This window comes from Oncorhynchus clarkii, chromosome 32, assembly GCF_045791955.1.
Source record: "Oncorhynchus clarkii lewisi isolate Uvic-CL-2024 chromosome 32, UVic_Ocla_1.0, whole genome shotgun sequence".
Lineage (NCBI taxonomy): Eukaryota > Metazoa > Chordata > Actinopteri > Salmoniformes > Salmonidae > Oncorhynchus > Oncorhynchus clarkii.
This window is the reverse complement of record NC_092178.1, coordinates 30,405,873-30,426,813: the sequence shown is the minus strand read 5'-3', so window position 1 is coordinate 30,426,813 and position 20,941 is coordinate 30,405,873. Positions and strand designations below refer to the sequence as shown.

The 20,941-nt window shown below is 43.2% G+C and overlaps 1 protein-coding gene across 1 annotated transcript; it reads left to right on the top strand.

Annotated features, from left to right (window-relative positions):
* The first annotated feature begins 136 nt into the window (after positions 1–136).
* LOC139391775 (vacuolar protein sorting-associated protein 45-like) lies at positions 137–20,917 on the top strand. The gene is made up of 15 exons (XM_071139319.1): positions 137–418; positions 868–1,002; positions 1,553–1,613; positions 3,751–3,830; positions 4,103–4,171; positions 4,356–4,493; positions 4,570–4,680; positions 5,337–5,471; positions 9,847–9,960; positions 10,195–10,362; positions 12,466–12,624; positions 13,019–13,126; positions 13,247–13,368; positions 13,552–13,683; positions 20,155–20,917. The coding sequence occupies exons 1-15, from the start codon at positions 326–328 to the stop codon at positions 20,237–20,239; spliced, it is 1,710 nt and encodes a 569-aa protein (XP_070995420.1). The 5' UTR covers positions 137–325; the 3' UTR covers positions 20,240–20,917.
* The last annotated feature ends 24 nt before the right edge of the window (positions 20,918–20,941 follow it).

The window sequence follows — 20,941 nt, the reverse complement described above, 5'->3', positions numbered from 1 at the left end:
TGGCGGTGCATTGTGGGATATAACAAACATATGCTGACTTCGGATCAGTGAAATGCATGCTCAGTTAATGCTTTTGCCTGAGCGTTTGCTCTACGAACTGGTCCTGGATCAGTTAACCAATTCTTCACCCGGAAATGTATCTCGAGGTTCATTTCGAAGCAGACAGCTGTAACCAACCTCAGCTGAGCTAAACATTTGTCAACAATAGTTTAATTTGACCAAACGAAGTGAAGCGTTACCTGGTATAAGAGACCTTTACCGAATATAATTCGGCCTTTGTGTATTTTTCAAGCTGCCATCATTAGCATTTTAGAACATTGTCAAAATGAATGTGACACTTGCTGTCAAGCAGTATATATCCAAAATGATAGAAAACAGCGGACCAGGGATGAAGGTTCTGCTCATGGATAAAGAGACGGTAAGTAATTGTAGCTAGAATGGTTACAATGTAGTAGTTCTAACGATGTAACGTTACAGTGGTTACAATGTATCAGGTTACTTTTGTTGATATCCATTGTCTATCAGAGACAGACACGTTGAAGGGACAGAACCTTGAGTTATTCAACAATTCCTGGGAAATATTAATAATATAGATAGGAGAACCAAGATGTTTTGATAATGTCATACTGTCTGCATCTATTCCCATTGGAAGTTGCATAGGAAAAAGAAAAGAGAGGTGGATACACAAATGTGGATAGGCCTGCATCATTTGGACTCAAGACCATATTCAGGACTGTAACCTTTCAGCTGTCACAACCAGTGATGGAAGGAAAATAATGAATCTCATTCATCTCAGCAAAATCTCTGGCTCAGGTAAAAAGGAATGTACTGAACCACATGCCTATTTGTTTGTGTTTGTGTCATCAGACCAGCATCGTCAGTGTGGTCTACACTCAATCTGAGATACTACAGAAGGAGGTCTACCTGTTCGAAAGAATCGACTCGCAGAATCGAGACAACATGAAGCACCTCAAAGCCATCTGCTTCCTCAGGCCAACCAAGGTGCCCCAGTCACTGTATACACATTGTAGCCAGCCTTTGCTCTGCATTAAAGGTCCAATTCATCTGTTTTTATCTCTATATCAAATCATATCTGGGAAACAACTAAGTCACTTTCTATGATTGTTTTCATTTAAAATGGTAAAAAAATAAACAAATAGCTTCTTGGCGATTTCACCATGGAAGGCCAAAACAGACTCAGGCGGTCTTTTCAAACAGCTCTTACACTAAAAGGGATAATCTTTTTCACAAATTCACAGTATTATTCCAACCTCATAGTGTGGAAATATATATTAAACACAGGTAGGGAATCATGTTTTTGACTGCACCAGGCCTTTAAGACTTTAGCCTACACATTCTGTATCTACTGGATTGTGTCCATCCATAACTGTATGAATGCATATTTCAACTGCTTTATTGTACCTATACTGAATGTACACTCCATATTGCATTGCATCCATACACTGTGCACTATTTGGAGGCAAAATACTTTAGTCGTGCTCAATTTTGGATTTGTATGACACCCCTGACTTTCTCTCTGCCCTCATTACAGGAGAATGTGGAAAATCTGATACAGGAGCTCCGGCGACCCAAGTACAGTGTCTACTTCATCTGTAAGGATTTCTGCACTGTTGTTCAAATCATATGGTTCAATGTTCTGATTCTTGTGAATGTTTTTAGATAGTCCTTGTTATCTGTATTTGATCTAAGATCTTATGTCTCTGGATCATTTATATGTTTTAGACCTATAGACTCAAAATTGATTGCCCATGCATCAACAGCGAATTATGACAACTCAGTAATTTCATGGTGACGGCAATTGCCCATACAGAAAAAATAATATATTGACACGTTTTTTAACAACATGTACAGTGCCTTTTTGGAAAGTATTCAGACCCCTTGACCTTTTCCACATTTTGTTAGGTTACAGCCTTATTTTCCCCCCTCATCAATCTACAAACAATACACCATAATGACAAAACAAATACAGGCTTTATACATTTTTGCAAATTTGTAAAAAAAAATATATATAAAAAAAAGGTTTAAAAATAAATATATATCACATTTACATAAGTATTCAGATTCTTTACTCAGTACTTTGTTGAAGCACCTTTGGCAGCAATTACAGCCTTTAGTCTTCTTTGGTATGACGCTACAAGCTCGGGACACCTGTATTTGGGGACTTTATCCCATTCTTCTCTGCAGATCCTCTCAAGCTCTGTCAGGTTGGATGGGGATTGTTGCTGCAAAGCTATTTTCAGGTCTCTCCAGAGATGTTTGGTTGGGTTCAAGTCCGGGCTCTGGCTGGGTCACTCAAGGACATTCAGAGACTTGTTCTGAAGCCACTCCTGCATTGTCTTGGCTGTGTGCTTAGGGTCGTTGTCCTGTTGGAAGGTGAACCTTCGCCCCAGTCTGAGGTCTTGAGAGCTCTGGAGCAGGTTTTCATCATGGATCTCTCTGTACTTTGCTCAGTTCATATTTGCTTTGATCCTGACTAGTTTCCCAATCCCTGCCGCTGAAAACCATCCCCACAGTATGATGATGCCAGCACCATGCTTGACCGTAGGTATGGTGTTAGGTTTCCTCCAGACGTGACGCTTGGCATTGGGGCCAAAGAGTTCAATCTTGGTTTCATTAGATCAGAGTATCTTGTTTCTCATGGTCTGAGAGTCCTTTAGGTGCCTTTTGGCAAACTCCAAGCGGGCTGTCATGTGCGTTTTACTGAGGAGTGGCTTCTGTCTGGTCACTCTAACATAAAGGCCTGATTGGTGGAGTGCTGCAGAGATGGTTGTCCTTCTGTTCTTCCATCCCCACTGAGGAACTCTAGAGTTATGTCAGAGTGACCTATGGGTTCTTGGTCACCTCCCTGACCAAGGCCCTTCTCCCCCGACTGTTCAGTTTGGCTGGGCGGCCAGCTCTGGGAAAAGTCTTGGTGGTTCCAAACTTAGGAATGGGCCACTGTGTTCTTGGGGACCTTCAATGCTGCAGACATTTTTGGTACCCTTCCCCAGATCTGTGCCTCGATACAATCCTCTCTCGAGGCTCTACGGACAATTCCTTCTACCTCAAGGCTTGGTTTTTGCTGTGACGTGCACTGTCAACTGTGGGACCTTATATAGACAGGTGTGTGTGCCTTTCCAAATCCAAAACATCTCAAGGATGATCAATGGAAACAGGATGCACCTGAGCTCAATTTCGAGTCTCATAGCAAAGGGTCTGAATACTTATGTAAATAAGGTATTTATGTTCTTTATATTTAATACGTTTGAAGATGTCCATAAATGAAGATGTCCATAAATGATCCCCAACCAAATTTACTGAGCCTGAGCAATTTTGACAAAAATTGTGATTGACAGCTCGGGAAAATAGATTTACATACATTCTACATTCAAGTGTCATTTCGAAACACCTCAATTCTTTTTTACTATGTTTCATAAGTGGCAGGTAGGCTATACCTCAAAAGCTGCAGAATTTATTTTCAACTACAACTCAATGATCCAACTTTTGCATGCAAAACGCCATTTTGGTACTTTAGCATTAGGTTCCCAGAGGTCAATAGATACTCAACATTATCATTGAGGTAGAGAGGGTTGTGAGGTGTGAATGTGTATTTTTTTCAACTATATGTACATATATTTTATTTATTTATATATTTGATCAATACATTTCCCAAATATATTCAGATTTTATCGAAATATATTCTAATATATTTTTCCGTATGGGTGACATCCTCCTCATAATCCTTTTTAGACTTCAGCAACGTCATCAGTAAGAGTGAGATAAAAGCCCTGGCCGAGGCGGATGAACAGGAGGTGGTCGCAGAAGTGCAGGTAAGTTAACACTAAGGGCAGTACTGTAGGACAGGAACCATGCTTTAGGTACCCAACTTTTATTTTTTACTATTCTGGACTTTTATTTCTATATTTTTTGGGGTAGAATGATGCTCCATAGGTTTAACCTACTTGTCCTAAATCTAAATGTTGTATCATTTCTAGTTAGAACCCCTTTACGCTACATATAGTCTTGTAATAGTAGAAATGAGTATGAGATATCCTTTGACATTTTAAACTGGAAATTAATAGGTTCTCTCATATGACTGCAGGAGTTCTATGGAGACTTCATTGCTGTGAACCCACACCTTTTCTCCCTCAACCTCAGTGGTGTGGCAAGGGTAAGACATGCAAATAGGCCATGACGCTTTAGATATGTGACAGTTTATAAAGTGAACCATTATTCATCTGCATTGATTTTAGATTAACGTTTTCTATTTGTCTCTGCGTATGTCATATTCCCTCTGTATTTTGGATCTATTTACAGAGTGCATTCATATCTCATTGTGTGTGTGTGTATTGCAGGGTCGTAGCTGGGAGCCAACTCTCCTGCCACGTACCACCCAGGGTCTGACCTCGGTGCTGCTGGCCCTGAAAAAATGTCCCATGATCCGCTACCAGCTGTCCTCAGACATGGCCAAGCGACTGGGAGAGAGCGTAAAGGTGACTAATATCACATGCACACCTATCACACGCACATACACACACACGCAATCTCACTACCCATCTCCTCCCCCAGCAAATAATCACCAAGGAGTATGAGCTGTTTGACTTCAGGAAGACAGAGGTGCCTCCTCTCCTGCTCATCTTGGACCGCAGCGATGACGCCATCACCCCACTACTCAACCAGGTCAGAACTAAGAGTCAGAGTGATGACTCCATCACCCCACGACTCAACCAGGTCAGAACTAAGAGTCAGAGTGATGACTCCATCACCCCACGACTCAACCATGTCAAAATTAAGAGTCAGGGTTGTATTCAGTATGCACAACAGAAGTAAATGCTCCAAAACTAAGTGAAACTAAGTATTATCTGAATTTTTTGGGGGAACTAATAGAAAATAATTTCTAAGATAATCTACTTAGATAATATATGTTTGGTATACATGTTTTTTAGCCAGGGACCAGACTGAACGTTTTATCAGCCGGGAACCCAGGCTACATTATTACAAAAGATAGGCAATGACCAGGTCATTATAGTCATACTATGTACAGACAGTATATTCACATCATTCTGACGTGTACTGCAGCCTCTGATCACTTGGGGGCAGCAGAGTCTTGTACTTACATTTACCAAGCCTGCAACCTGCACTGTAAACTAGGTCATGTACTCAAGGCCCTTTGTGTCACAGCTAATGAACCAATCTTTAGCTCATTAGACAAGCTAATCAATTGGTTAAACTACATATACTCTTCATCGCTGAAGGAATTTAGAGATGACATTAACTTTATTTAATTGTAGGTTTCATTGTTTTGGTTTCATTGTTTGTTTCCCTGCTCCATCTAGTGGACGTACCAGGCCATGGTGCACGAGCTGCTTGGCCTCAACAACAACCGCATTGACCTGTCCAGAGTCCCAGGGATCAGCAAGGACCTGAAGGAGGTGGTGCTATCTGCAGAGAACGATGAGTTCTATGCCAATGTGAGTCTCTAGGCCTGGTTCCAATTCTGCACAAATGTGCCCTTTGGCTTTGAAATGGTCCCATTGGGCCAGCTGGCTGGTAGCCTAGAGCAGGGCTATACACATTTTATTTCCTTAATGTTGGACATAAATGATTGTAAAAACACCAGTATTATAGCACCAAGCGATTTTAATTTTTGAAATCTGTTCCAAACTATTCCCATGCATAATAGATAGATATGTGATCATGTACAAATGTAAGCAAGATTTGAAATTATTATGTTTCCTTCAAATGTTATATCTATTTGGGCTTCTTGCAGGTCAATTTGCAGTCTACACATTTTTTGTAATTTATTCCGGCCCCCTGACCATCCGCTCAAGAATAAATCGTCTGTGGCTTTTTATTTTTTTATTTAACCTTTATTTAACCAGGTAGGCTAGTTGAGAACAAGTTCTCATTTACAACTGCGACCTGGCCAAGATAAAGCATAGCAGTGTGAACAGACAGCAACACAGAGTTACAAATGGAGTAAACAATAAACAAGTCAATAACACAGTCAATTTTTGTTTTATATATATATATTTAAAAAAAATTCTATTTACATTGTGTGCAAAAGGCATGAGGAGGTAGGCGAATAATTACAATTTAGCAGTTTAACACTGGAGTGATAAATGATCAGATGGTCATATGCAGGTTGAGATACTGGTGTGCAAAAGAGCAGAAAAGTAAGTAAGTAAATAAATAAAAACAGTATGGGGATGAGGTAGGTAAATTGGGTGGGCTATTTACCGATGGACTATGTACAGCTGCAGCGATCGGTTAGCTGCTCAGATAGCAGATGTTTAAAGTTGGTGAGGGAGATAAAAGTCTCCAACTTCAACGATTTTTGCAATTCGTTCCAGTCACAGGCAGCAGAGAACTGGAAGGAAAGGCGGCCAAATGAGGTGTTGGCTTTAGGGATGATCAGTGAGATACACCTGCTGGAGCGCGTGCTATGGGTGGGTGTTGCCATCGTGACCAGTGAACTGAGATAAGGCGGAGCTTTACCTAGCATGGACTTGTAGATGACCTGGAGCCAGTGGGTCTGGCGACGAATATGTAGCGAGGGCCAGCCGACTAGAGCATACAGGTTGCAGTGGTGGGTGGTATAAGGTGCTTTAGTAACAAAACGGTTGGCCCTGTGATAAACTGCATCCAGTTTGCTGAGTAGAGTATTGGAAGCCATTTTGTAGATGACATCCCCGAAGTCGAGGATTGGTTAGATAGTCAGTTTTACTAGGGTAAGTTTGGCGGCGTGAGTGAAGGAGGCTTTGTTGCGAAATAGAAAGCCGATTCTAGATTTGATTTTGGATTGGAGATGTTTGATATGAGTCTGGAAGGAGAGTTTACAGTCTAGCCAGACACCTAGGTACTTATAGATGTCCACATATTCTAGGTCGGAACCATCCGGGGTGGTGATGCTAGTCGGGCGTGCGGGTGCAGGCAGGTAACGGTTGAAAAGCATACATTTGGTTTTACTAGCGTTTAAGAGCAGTTGGAGGCCACAGAAGGAGTGTTGTATGGCATTGAAGCTCGTTTGGAGGTTAGATAGCACAGTGTCCAAGGAAGGGCCAGAAGTATACAGAATGGTGTCATCTGCGTAGAGGTGGATCAGGGAATCGCCCGCAGCAAGAGCAACATCATTGATATATACAGAGAAAAGAGTTGGCCCGAGAATTGAACCCTGTGGCACCTCCATAGAGACTGCCAGAGGACCGGACAACATGCCATCCGATTTGACACACTGAACTCTGTCTGCAAAGTAGTTGGAGAACCAGGCAAGGCAGTCATTAGAAAAACCGAGGCTACTGAGTCTGCCGATAAGAATATGGTGAGTGACAGAGTTGAAAGCCTTGGCTAGGTCGATGAAGACGACTGCACAGTACTGTCTTTTATCGATGGCAGTTATGATATTGTTTAGTACCTTTAGCGTGGCTGAGGTGCACCCGTGACCGTCTCGGAAAGCAGAGAAGGTGCGGTGGAAATCGAGATGGTCAGTGATCTGTTTGTTGAAGTGGCTTTCAAAGACCTTAGATAGGCAGGGCAGGATGGATATAGGTCTGTAACAGTTTGGGTCCAGGGTGTCTCCCCTTGAAGAGGGGGATGACCGCGGCAGCTTTCCAGTCCTTGGGGATCTCAGACGATATGAAAGAGAGGTTGAACAGGCTGGTAATAGGGGTTGCGACAATGGCGGCGGATAGTTTCAGAAATAGAGGGTCCAGATTGTCAAGCCCAGCTGATTTGTACGGGTCCAGGTTTTGCAGCTCTTTCAGAACATCTGCTATCTGGATTTGGGGAGGCTTGGGTGAGTAGCTGCGGGGGAGGGGGGGGGGGGGGGTGGAGCTGTTGGCCGAGGTTGGAGTAGCCAGGAGGAAGACATGGCCAGCCGTTGAGAAATGCTTGTTGAAGTTTTCGATTATCATGGATTTATCGGTAGTGACCGTGTTACCTAGCCTCAGTGCAGTGGGCAGTTGGGAGGAGGTGCTCTTGTTCTCCATGGACTTTACAGTGTCCCAGAACTTTTTGGAGTTAGAGCTACAGGATGCAAATTTCTGCTTGAAAAAGCTGGCCTTTGCTTTCCTGACTGACTGCGTGTATTGGTTCCTGACTTCCCTGAACAGTTGCATATTGCGGGGACTATTCGATGCTATTGCAGTCCGCCACAGAATGTTTTTGTGCTGGTCGAGGGCAGTCAGGTCTGGAGTGAACCAGGGGCTATATCTGTTCTTAGTTCTGCATTTTTGGAACGGAGCATGCTTATCTAAGATGGTGAGGAAGTTACTTTTAAAGAATGACCAGGCATCCTCAACTGACGGGATGAGGTCAATATCCTTCCAGGATACCCGGGCCAGGTCGATTAGAAAGGCCTGCTCTTAGTAGTGTTTTAAGGATCGTTTGACAGTGATTAGGGGTGGTCGTTTGACTGCGGACCCGTAGCGGATACAGGCAATGAGGCAGTGGTCGCTGAGATCCTGATTGAAGACAGCGGAGGTGTTTTTGGAGGGCCAGTTGGTCAGGATAACGTCTATGAGGGTGCCCTTGTTTAAAGATTTAGGGTTGTACCTGGTGGGTTCCTTGATGATTTGTGTGAGATTGAGGGCATCTAGCTTAGATTGTAGGACTGTTTGGGTATGGACCTGGAAAGTATGACGTTACTTTGCAGGCTATCTCTGCAGTAGACTGCAACTACTCCCCCTTTGGCAGTTCTATCTTGACGGAAAATGTTATAGTTGGGTATGGAAATCTCAGAATTTTTGGTGGCCTTCCTAAGCCAGGATTCAGACACAGCAAGGACATCAGGGTTGGCAGAGTGTGCTAAAGCAGTGAGTAAAACAAACTTAGGGAGGAGGCTTCTGATGTTGACATGCATGAAACCAAGGCTTTTTCGATCACAGAAGTCAACAAATGAGGGTGCCTGGGGACATGCAGGGCCTGGGTTTACCTCTACATCACCTGCGGAACAGAGGAGGAGTAGAATGGGGGTGCGGCTAAAGTCTATCAAAACTGGTCGCCTAGAGTGTTGGGGAAAAATAATAAAAGGAGCAAATTTCTGGGCGTGGTAGAATATATTCAGGGCATAATGCGCAGACAGGGGTATGGTGGGGTGCGGGTACAGCGGAGGTAAGCCCAGGCACTGGGTGATGATAAGAGAGGTTGTATCTCTGGACATGCTGGTTGTAATGGGTGAGGTTACCGCATGTGTGGGAGATGGGACAAAGGAGGTATCAGAGGTATGAATAGTGGAACTAGGGGGTCCATTGTAAACTAAAACAATGATAACTAACCTGAACAACAGTATACAAGGCATATTGACATTTGAGAGAGACATACAGCGAGGCATAAAGTAATCACAGGTGTTGATTGAGAGAGCTAGCTAAATCAACAGGTGAGACAACAACAGCTAATCAGCTAACACGACAACAGCAGGTAAAATGGCGATGACTAGGCAGAGAGGGTCGGATTAACTACACACAGAGCCTGAGTTCGCGGCTGGGGCCGACAGATAAAAAATAAATAAACAGAATGGAGTACTGTGATTAATGGACAGTCCAGTAGGCATCAGCTATGTAGCCAAATGATCATAGTGTCCAGGGGGCAGCAGTAGATGGAACAGAGGAGCCCCACTATGCCACCGACACAGCGTTTAAAGTTAGTAGCGTCTGCTCCGGCTTAATCTAGCTGATGATCCCTTGCCTAAAGGTTAGGAACGCTAGCCAGCAAACCTCTTTAAGAAGACTCTGAATGAAAAAAATGGCAGAATGTGTAGCGGCCGGTCAATGGGGAAGGTTAAAGAATTCCGACAGGGCCAGATGTTGGCTAACAACTTCCAATTCACTCTCACATTCTCTTATTCAGAATCTGTACCTGAACTTTGGAGAGATTGGCACAAACATCAAGAACCTGATGGAGGACTTTCAGAAGAAGAAGCCCAAGGAGCAACAGAAGCTGGAGTCCATCTCTGATATGAAGGTGAGACCTGGGCACTGTTGTCCCACAAGAACTCAATTTCCCAGCATGTCCTGTAGCAGTTGCTCATTTAGAACCACTCATACGTCTCAGCCACATTGGTTAATAACCACTCGGAATGAGATAAATTATGTCTTAATTCCAATAATGATACAAACTACAAATAATAATTGCTGCAAGTTTAAGAAATCATTCTGTTTTCTTCTTTTTAATCATTCCCTCTGTTTTTCTCTACAGGCGTTTGTAGACAACTACCCCCAGTTCAAAAAGATGTCGGGTACAGTGTCGAAGCACGTGACTGTGGTGGGCGAGCTGTCTCGCCTGGTGAGCGAGAGGCAGCTGATGGAGGTGTCAGAGCTGGAGCAGGAGCTGGCCTGCCAGAATGACCACTCAAGCGCATCACAGGTAAGACTATGCTCTGGAGTTAAACGGATACTTTGGGATTTTGGCAATGAGGTCCTTCATTTACTTCCTCAGTTATTTCTCTGTGTCCAGTATGAAGGAAGTTAGAGTTAGGTTTGCATGCTAGCAGATACCCATATACTTCCAGACATTGCACTAATGCTAGTTAGCGTTGGCTTGAGAAACTACCTCTAACTTCCTTCATAATGGACACAGAGACAAAAATGGTATCCACAAGTTCATCTGACTCTGGGGGAGTGGATAAAGGGCCTCATTGACAGAATCCTGAAGTATCCCTTAGTATTCACTTTGTTACGTTACAGCCTTATTTTAAAATTGATTAAATTGTTTTTTTTTCTCATCAATCTACACACAATACCCAGTAATGACAAATCAACACCAGGTTTTTAGAAATGTATTAAAAATTCAACATTGATATGACATTTCCATATGTATTCAGACTTTGTTGAAGCACCTTTGGCAGCGATTAGTCTTCTTGGGTATGACGCTACAAGCTTGGCACACCTGTATTTGGGGAGTTTTTTTCCATTCTTCTCTGCAGATCCTCTCAAGCTCTGTCAGGTTGGATGGGGAGCGTCACTGCACAGCTATTTTCAGGTCTCCAGATATGTTAGATCGGGTTAATGTCCGGGCTATGGCTGTGCCACTCAAGGACATTCAGAGACTTATCCCAAAGCCACTCCTGCGTTGTCTCGGCTGATGTCCTTTTGTAAGGTGAACCTTCACCCCAACCTGTGCCTGGTTTCCTCCAGACGTGATGCTTGGCATTCCGGCCAAAGAGTTAAATCTTGGATTCATCAGACCAGAAAATCTTGTTTCTCATGGTCTGAGAGTCTTTAGGTGCCTTTTGGCAAACTCCAAGCGGGCTATCATGTGAGCTCTGTCAGAGTGACCATCGGGTTCTTGATCACCTCCCTTACCCTTCTCACCCGATTGTTCAGTTTGGCAGTTTAAGAATGAATGAGGCAACTGTGTTCTTGGGGACCTTCAATGTTGCAGAAATGTTGTGGTACCCTTCCCCAGATCTATGCATCGACACAATCCTGTCTCTGAGCTTTATTGACAATTCCTTCGACCTCATGGCTGGGTTTTTGCTCTGACATGCACTGTCAACTGTGGGACCTAATATAGACAGGTGTGTTCCTTTCCAAATCATGTCCAATCAATTGAATTTACCACAGGTGGACTCCAATCAAGTTGTAGAAATATCTCAAGGATGATAAATGGAAACAGGATGCACCTGAGCTCAATTTCGAGTCTCGTAGCAATGGGTCTGAATACCTATGTAAATAAGGTATTTCTGTTTTTCATTTTTAATAAATTTGCTAACATTTCTAAAAACCTGTTTTTGCTTTGTCATTATGGGGTATTGTGTGTAGATGAGGAAAAACAATAATTTAAACAATTTTAGAATAAGGCTATAACGTAACAAAATTGGAAAAAGTCAAGGGGTCTGAATACTTTCCGAATGCACTGTATTTTATTTTTCAATTTACTTGTAGGAAACATTTCTGTTATTACCAATTGAGTTTCCTGAATTGGCTGTTGAAATGAATCAACACTACAACCCTGCTCTGCACTGACTTGGTGCCAGAGACTGACTAGAATCACACTACTAGATTCTGTATGTAGATGAAACGCATGTCAAATATGAACCAGGCAGACACTAGACACTGACCAGACACAGGCCTGAAATAGACATGACATGTGGTAGACCGGTAGACAAAGAGCAGGCACCAGACCGAACTGCCCAGTATGTAAATGTAGGGGTCCTATCACTGTCAACAATGAACATGTGACATCACATGTTTTTTTCTGGAGGGTGCTTACAGCTCAATGCTTTATTATATCATAACACACACAGTTCACATAAAAGCATAAAAAAATACAACATTTTCCCTGTTTGTTGAAGAAGAATACAGCCTACTGCTGTATTGTATATTGACTTGGCCACTTGTAATAATAAGTGACTTTCAGAAAACAATAAAACACTGCACATAGAAATCATAGTGAAGTGTCATTGAAAATAAATAATTTAAGTCTGTATTAAAGGCTATGGAAATTATAGTCCCTGTTGTTCTGCAGAACGTGCGTCGGCTGCTGCAGAACCCGCGGGTGAGCGAGATGGACGCGGTTCGCCTGGTGATGCTGTACGCACTGCGCTACGAGAGACACAGTAGCAGCATCCTGCCGGGCCTCATGGAGGAGCTCAACAGGAAGGGCGTGTCAGAGAAGCATTGCAGGGTAAGGGAACATTCTATACTGTACCACTACCTGGCCCTTGTCAATATGAGGACTGTATACTACCTGGCCCTTGGCAATATGAGGACTGTATACTACCTGGCCCTTGGCAATATGAGGACTGTATACTACCTGGCCCTTGGCAATATGAGGACTGTATACTACCTGGCCCTTGGCAATATGAGGACTGAATACTGTTGTTGTACCTGTCTATATATTATGTGGAGGATGTTATTATTTTGGGATTTGTCAATGCCTCTGAGGATAAATAAATATACGTTCAACTCAACAATGTACAATACAGTATGTTTTATGTATCTGTCTCACCAATCTAGGTGAAAACCAGGTTAGAAGAATCAACGTATGCCTGTTTATCCTGTTTAATCTTTTACCTCAGATGGTAACGTCCATGGTGGAGTATGGAGGGAAGAGGGTGAGAGGAAGTGACCTCGTCAACCCCCAAGATGCAGTCGCCATCACCAAACAGTTCTTCAAGGGGCTGAAGGTACACCGTTCTCTCCACAATTTAGACAGATACTAGCTGGAGTTGTGTGTCCATCTATCCATCCTCAACCAGTTTCTAATAAAACACCTTTGTTTTGTGTGTGTGCGTGCGTGTCTCCAGGGAGTTGAGAATGTGTACACGCAGCATGCACCGTTACTGCAGGAGACCTTGGACCAGCTGATTAAGGGGCGGCTGAAGGACACTAATTTCCCCTACTTAGGACCCAGCTCCCTTAGAGACAGGTAGAGTGACACATACACCTGTATAGCCAAACACACACACTGTTACTGATACGTGTGTTACTGATACGTAAAAACACATATTCTGTGTGTATGAGAACGGATAGGCTTACGGTTCATCACCATTATTGGATTACCCCAACCAGATGATAGCCTATCAGGGGTAACCATGTATTTCCTCTTCAGGCCACAGGATATCATAGTCTTTGTCATCGGAGGGGCCACCTATGAGGAGGCACTGGCGATCTATAACCTGAACCGCACCGTGCCTGGGATTCGGATCGTACTGGGCGGCACCACCATCCACAACACCAAGAGGTCAGAATCATCAACCACACCTCGTGACCTTTTCGCCTCAGTCAAATTACATCCAGACATAGCCATTAGACATCCATTATTTGATACCAGGTCAACACATATGATAAAAATGGCTTAACCCCTTAGTCAATGTTCCCGCCCTGCGGAAATCTAATTAGCATAATAAAAACATCCCTGTTAAAATACATCTTTGTAAGATAGAGATATCTGTATTTTGCATGGGATGCGTTGCAATCCACTGCATCTGCCAATCTGCGGCATCCGCATCTGCGGTGGAAGGTGGCTGAGCTACAGAGGTGTTTGTCAGACCATGAGACATCCTGAAAATCGGTCTTCTCTTTTTTTAATTTTTTTTAAATTTTAGCCTTTTTTCTCCCCAATTTCGTGGTATCCAATTGTTTGTTTTTTTAGTAGTTACTATCTTGTCTCATCGCTACAACTCCCGTACGGGCTCGGGAGAGACGAAGGTTGAAAGTCATGCGTCCTCCGATACACAACCCAACCAAGCCGCACTGCTTCTTAACACAGCGCCATCCAACCCGGAAGCCAGGCGCACCAATGTGTCGGAGGAAACACCGTGCACCTGGCAACCTTTGGTTAGCGCGCACTGCGCCCGGCCTGCCACAGGAGTCGCTGGTGCACTATCAGACAAGGATTTCCCTACCGGCCAGACCCTCCCTAACCCGGACGACGCTAGGCCAATTGTGCGTCGCCCCACGGACCTCCCGGTCGCGGCCGGTTACGACAGAGCCTGGGCGCGAACCCAGAGTCTCTGCTGGCGCTGCAGTACAGCGCCCTTAAACACTGCGCCACCCGGGAGGCGTCGGTCTTCCATCGGTCTTCTCAAGAATACTTCTGTAGCGTCTGAATGGTTTGGCCTAACTAATATGACCACTCTATGGACAGATGAGACTCTCCCAAATACGATGGTGTTCTCCATTTTGCTCTACGACCCCACAAGCGTCACGGGACTCGTCTGAAGTTGGTACCTACAATCTGCTAACGTCTGTAGCATCCGAACAGTTTGGGCTACACACAAATATGACCCCTCTATGGAACGGGGAGACTCTCATAAATGTCCATTTCGTTTTGCTTTGTTCTAGGACGTTGACAAGACTAATCTGAAGGTAGCCCGGTACCAGATAAATATTAATGGAAGTATAAACTGAGTGTACAGAAAATATTGAGTTGCACCCCCTCTTTGCCCTCAGAACAGCCTCAATTCGCCAGAGCATGGACTCTACAAGGTGTCAAGTGTTCCGCTGGGATGCTGGCCCATGTTGACTCCAGTGCTTCCTACAATGTCAAGTTTGCTGGATGTCTTTTGGGTGGTGGACCATTCTTGGTACACACGGGAATCTGTTCAGCGTGAAAAACCCAGCAGCGTTGCAGTTCTTGACACAAACCGGTGCGCCTGGCACCTACGGCCATACCCTATTCAAAGGCACTTCAATATTTTGTCTTGCCCATTCACCCTCTGAATGGCACACACACAGAATACATTTCTCAATTGTCTCAGGACTTCAAAATAGTAATTTTAACCTGTTTCCTCCCCTTCATCTACACTGATTGAAGCAGATTTAATAAGTGACATCAATAAGGGATCATAGCTTTCACCTGGTCAGTCTGTCATGGACATTCCCTTATTGATGTCACTTAAATCCACTTCAGTCAGTGTAGATGAAGGGGAGGAAACAGGTTAAATAAGTGTGTGCATAATGTTTTGTACACAGTGTATATGGAAGTAGTTTAGTGCCAATTTCTTTGTTAAATATGGGTAAAAATATATATAATAATTCCCTGATCTTACTAATAGCACTCAGATATAGGACAGAGAATTTAAAATTAACTTCCTTTTTATTAAATTTTTTGACAATATTTTTTTCCCATGTATGAATCTGTTATTCAATGCATTTCTGTGGGCTAATGGCATTAAGGCCAAATTCAGAGTTTCATCAGCACTACAACCCACTACAGTACCAGTCAAAGGTTTGGACACACCTACTCATTCCAGTTTTTTTTTTTGTGACTATTTTCTACATTGTAGAATAGTAGTTAAGACATCAAAACTATGAAATAACCCATATAGAATCATGTAGTAACCAAAAAAAGTGTTAAAGAAATCAAAATATATATTTAGGTTCTTCAAAGTAGCCACCCTTTGCTTTGATGACAGCTTTGCACACTCTTGGCATTCTCTCAACCAGCTTCATGAGGAATGCTTTTCCAACAGTCTTGAAGGAGTTCCCACATATACTGAGCACTTGTTGGCTGCTTTTCCTTCACTCTGATGCAGTGTTCCATCACTCTCCTTCTTGGTCAAATGGCCCTTACACAGCCTGGAGTTGTGTTGGGCCATTGTCATGTTGAAAAACAAATGATAGTCTCAAATTTGGACTCATCAGACCAACGGACATATTTCCACCGGTCTAATGTCCATTGCTTGTGTTTCTTGGCCCAAGCAAGTCTCTTCTTCTTATTGGTGTCCTTTAGTAGTGGTTTCTTTGCAGCAATTCGACCATGAAGGTTTGATTCTCAGTCTCTTCTGAACAGTTGATGTTGAGATATATCTGTTTCTTGAACTGTGAGGCATTTACTTGGGCTGAAATTTCTGAAGCTGGTAACTCTAATGAACTTATCCTCTGCAGCAGAGGTAACTCTGGGTCTTCCTTTTCTGTGGCGGTCCTCATGAGAGACAGTTTCATCATAGCACTTGATGGTTTTTGCGACTGCACTTGAAGAAACTTTCAAAGCTCTTTGCTTATTTGAGCTGTTCTTGCCATAATATGGACTTGGTCTTTTACCAAATAGAGCTGTCATCTGTATACCACCCCGACCTTGTCACAACACAACTGATTGGCTCAAACGCATTTAGAAGGAAGGAAATTCCACAAATGAACTTTTAACAAGCCACACCTGTTAATTGAAATGCATTCCAGGTGACTACCTTCATGAAGCTGGTTGAGAGAATACCAAGAGTGTGCAAAGCTGTCATCAAGGCAAAGGGTGGCTACTTTGAAGAATCTCAAATATAAAATATATTTTGAGTTGTTAAACACTTTTTTGGTTTTGAGTTTTGATGTCTTCACTATTATTCTACATTGTTGAAAATAGTAAAAATAAAGAAAAACTCTTGAATGAGTAGGTTTGTCCAAACTTTTGACTGGTACTGTACATGTAACCTACTGAGACACCAGGTCCCCACATTTCCCACTCTCCCACACCGAATATCTTGAAGCCACAGTGTTTTTCTCGCAGGCTCTATTTCCCTACGTGGGAGCATTGTGAACCGTAGGTCGGGATTTTCCGACTTGGTTACATGTACATTGAACAACACAGCATCTTTTTCTTTTACAGATTTTTTTATTTCTGTATAACAAAAAATCGACAAGAAGTTGGAAAATATTGTTTGCTTTCCCCAATTTGTGATTGAGGGGAATTCCTTCTTATGACGTGAATATCGACTCGGGGTCACCTGGGAGTCAGTGTTCTGTTCTGTACGTACAGTGTAGGCCACATTTTAATGTAATTTTTTGTAATGACTTCATTAATGTTCAAGTTTCGGCATTTCAGTTTTTGTTAAATTTACTGAAATAACTTCAATGTTAAAGGGGAATTTTACTCGATAACCATTTCACTCATTAAAATGTTGGTATACTATGTCCATGTTATCCCTTGGTTGCAATGGAGTCGCCTGAAGAGTAATTCAACTTGCATTCCTCTTTTGAACCTTAGTTGTTCTTTGTGTTGTGCGACGATGTAGAATCAAGGCCCTTTCTCTGAAAAGCAGTTCTTTCTTGACTCTCTCTCTCTATTTCTCTCTGACTGTTTTTGCTGAATGAAGGTTCTCTCTACACACAGCCTCTCTCAGCCTCTCCCCCTCTCCCTTTACCTCTCCTGCAACATCTCTCTCTCCCTCTATCTTTCTCTTTTTATCTCTGTCTGACTGGCTGTGTTGGCTGAATAAATAATTGTATACATCTATATATCTTTCTCTCTCTCTCAAGCTGAGCTGAATAGAACATTGTGTGATTACGTAACACGGTGGTGCTCAGGAGATGCGTCCGTGCTCTCTTTGTGATGCCCCTTCTGACACTCCTGTGTGGGATCGCCCCTCTTCTCTTTCATCACGGGGTCTGGACACGCACACACACACACACACACACACACACAGATGTCAAACCATACATTTTTCTCCCGGTTATATGACAACTTAGTGGTCCTCGTCAACTGTTGATGAAATTCCAACTCGAGCAGGGTGAGATTGACCAGGTGTTACCTGAGAAGTGATTTAGCCAAGAGAGACCAACGCTACCTGTTTGCAGTGCTATTACATCACCCGGGTTGCTAAGCAGCACCTACTGTATGTGCTGAGTGATGATGCTCCTTGGCCCCGTTTTTCACATTTTATCGCGGAGCGCTTGCTGATGCCCCTCAGGTGAAGTGTCTCCCACACCGGTTTATGTAACACCGTCTTAAACTTTCCACTTCTGGGAGTTCAACTTCCAACTGTCTTTCTCTGGTCCTGAGGCGTTTTGTGTTGTACTGCAGCAGTCACTGTTGTGCTGTTAAGGTCATGGGTGCACCTGTGTTGTGAGGTTTCTTTTTTAGCGTGCCGTTGCTGTCCCATTCTAGTGAAATGCTGATTCTCGCTGTATAGGAGTTTACATTTTAGTGTCGTGACATTCTCTGTTTTGCCTGTCACAAGCAGGCTTGTTTATATAAGCGGATGTTGACATAGTGTCACGTGTTCATATTTCACATCTATGCTGCTAGCTGTATTTTCATTACGTTTTAGAGATTTAAAAAATTCTGCCAGTTTTATAGTTTAGCTCTGAGGGCAGATTCTAGGTATGCAAGATAGATGCCATCTAGATACCGTCTCTTGCCGATGTGACATTGAGTAAGGCACTTAACCCATAGGTTGCAGAGGGGGTCAAGGCAAGTTGTTGCCCTCCTGCCTGGCTGGCCCTGGCTTCTAACTCTTCTGTGTGTTTGTGTGTGTTGCTTGGGAGGTTTGTTTCAAGCGAAAAAAAAGTCCATGATCTGAAGTCCATGATCTGAAAATAGCAATGCACATTCATTTTTCTTTTATTCATTTTTTATTTTACTAGGCAAGTCGGTTAAGAACAAATTCTTATGTATAATGACGGCCAAACCCGGGCGACGCTTGGCCAATTTGTGCACCGCCCTATGGGACTTCCAATCACGGCCGGCTGTGATACAGCCTGGATTCGAACCAGAGTGTCTGTAGTGACACCTCAAGCACTGAGATACTGTACCTTTGACCGCTGCGCCACAAGTAGTCTTCTTCTGACATCTACATACACGTTATTTAATAACCCTTTAATGTTGGCTGTGACGGCACGTCCCATGCTTTTTTTTTAGCTCATAGCCGCAGTGTGTGGTACATTTGAACCATGATCTACCCCTTCACCCAGAGGCACTGTAAGCCAATATGAATGGGGCTCTTAAATGCGTCTTTTAAGCTTCTTCCCCCCTTTTGTACTGCATGAGTCACTCGCTGCCCATAGGTACTCACGAGCTGTTTCATGATAATGCTCCCTGCAACCAGCCACACAAAGACACAATAAACACATTTGGGGGATTTGTCCAGGCCACCCTGTACTGCTGTGTGCTGCCCCACTGGGCCAAAAGCTGGAGATATATGCCTACCAATAAAGGACCAGTACCATCGTCACTGCAGGGGTAAGTATCTCCCTTTGAAACCAGGACTGGTATTGAATTATAATATGGCTGATTGAATGATACCACGTTGCACTCTTGTGCCGTTTGAACTTTAACCTTTTTTTTAAATGTGTAGATGGGTGGATAGTAGGTTCTGACCTAGGTCCTAGACCTAGACCATGTGTTTAGTCACTCGTTGATATAGGCTAGTTGCCCAGAGCAGGCTGCGTTAATGGAAACCCACTGAGAACAGATGAATATTGGCAAATGTCACGCTGGTATCCCTGATATATCACTGCAATACTTTGAAATTACTGCTCTGTCAAAAGTCAAAATGACGGTCTTTCATTGGCAGAGGACTGTAAGAGAGACAAGACGGCTGCTCTTTAGAGCCTTGCCTTTCAGAGTGAGAAGAAGCCTAAATGTCTCTCGTGTCGTTTGCAATCACACCTTAAAATGTCTTGGCTTGATCAGCTAAAAGAAATAGGTATTTTGACATTTCTCTAGTGGGTCTTTTTTGTGTGTTTTTTTTGGGCCATGCCTCAGCCATATCCTTTCTTTACAGACCGGAACCCTAGTGACACACACTGACACTGTGTGTGTGTCTGTGTCTGTCAGTGTCACAGGGCTGGGACTGAGGTAATCGTGTCTGTCATATTGGCTTCTGTTTTTAGATGAAAATGTATTTTGAGAGTCACAGAGATGTTGATGTACTGCTCATGCTTCTCTCAGCTCGTGAGGAACTAACGGAATGATATGTTCCTTTTCTGCCCTCTCGCACAGCTTCCTGGAGGAGGTGTCATTGACGGCGGGTGCAGGCCAGGCCGAGAGGCTGCAGAGGGCGGGTGGTCATCCAAACAGACGCTGAATGTTTGACGTCACCCCCCCACACACACACACACACTCTCACGATATCTTGTGTCCGTTCCTTATTGGTATCACTAGCCCATGCTTTAGTTCATGAAGGTGTCCCACTAAAAACATTCCAGTGTGTTCAGCTGTCACCACCACACTGCTGGACTCTTTATCAACCCCTTAAAAACTTGTTGTAACTGGGGCAATTAACTCCAACCAAATGAACATGTAACTCAATTAGACAGTCAGGTTACCTAACCCTGGGAACTAAAACGATCTGTTCCCCTACTTAACTAGGTTACCGAGTGGCTGACTTGTGACTGAACGGAACACTCTCAATGTTAGTGTCTAACATTTGAACCTATTGCAATGTCACATTTCCTCTTAAATTGAAGTACAAAACTCCAGTCTTACATTAGACCCTTATTTAATTACTGAAAACAGAAGTGACACGACCTTTGAGTCTTGTTTATCTTAAAAGTGAATATATGGGCCCAGAAATGTCAAACATTTCTCTCTAAGATTACAATATGTACCGTGTATGTTTTTCTTCTTTGCCTATGTACATTTCCACATGCTATGTACATGTTGTTCAAACATACTGATTTTGAAATGAGTGTGAATATTTTAAAGAAAATACCAATAAAGAGTGAAATGTTGTGTCCCTCATTTATCTTTGGGATTGTACAAATTTCCTGTTATGGTGTAATCGATT

What these genes read in the sequence shown, in the direction of transcription:
- LOC139391775 (XM_071139319.1), top strand. Translation starts at nt 326, where the DNA reads ATGAATGTGACACTTGCTGTCAAGCAGTATATATCCAAAATGATAGAA. An exon ending in GACTGGGAGAGAGCGTAAAG is followed by an intron (nt 4,494 to 4,569) that starts GTGACTAATATC and finishes CTCCTCCCCCAG; the next exon opens with CAAATAATCACCAAGGAGTA. An exon ending in TCACCCCACTACTCAACCAG is followed by an intron (nt 4,681 to 5,336) that starts GTCAGAACTAAG and finishes TGCTCCATCTAG; the next exon opens with TGGACGTACCAGGCCATGGT.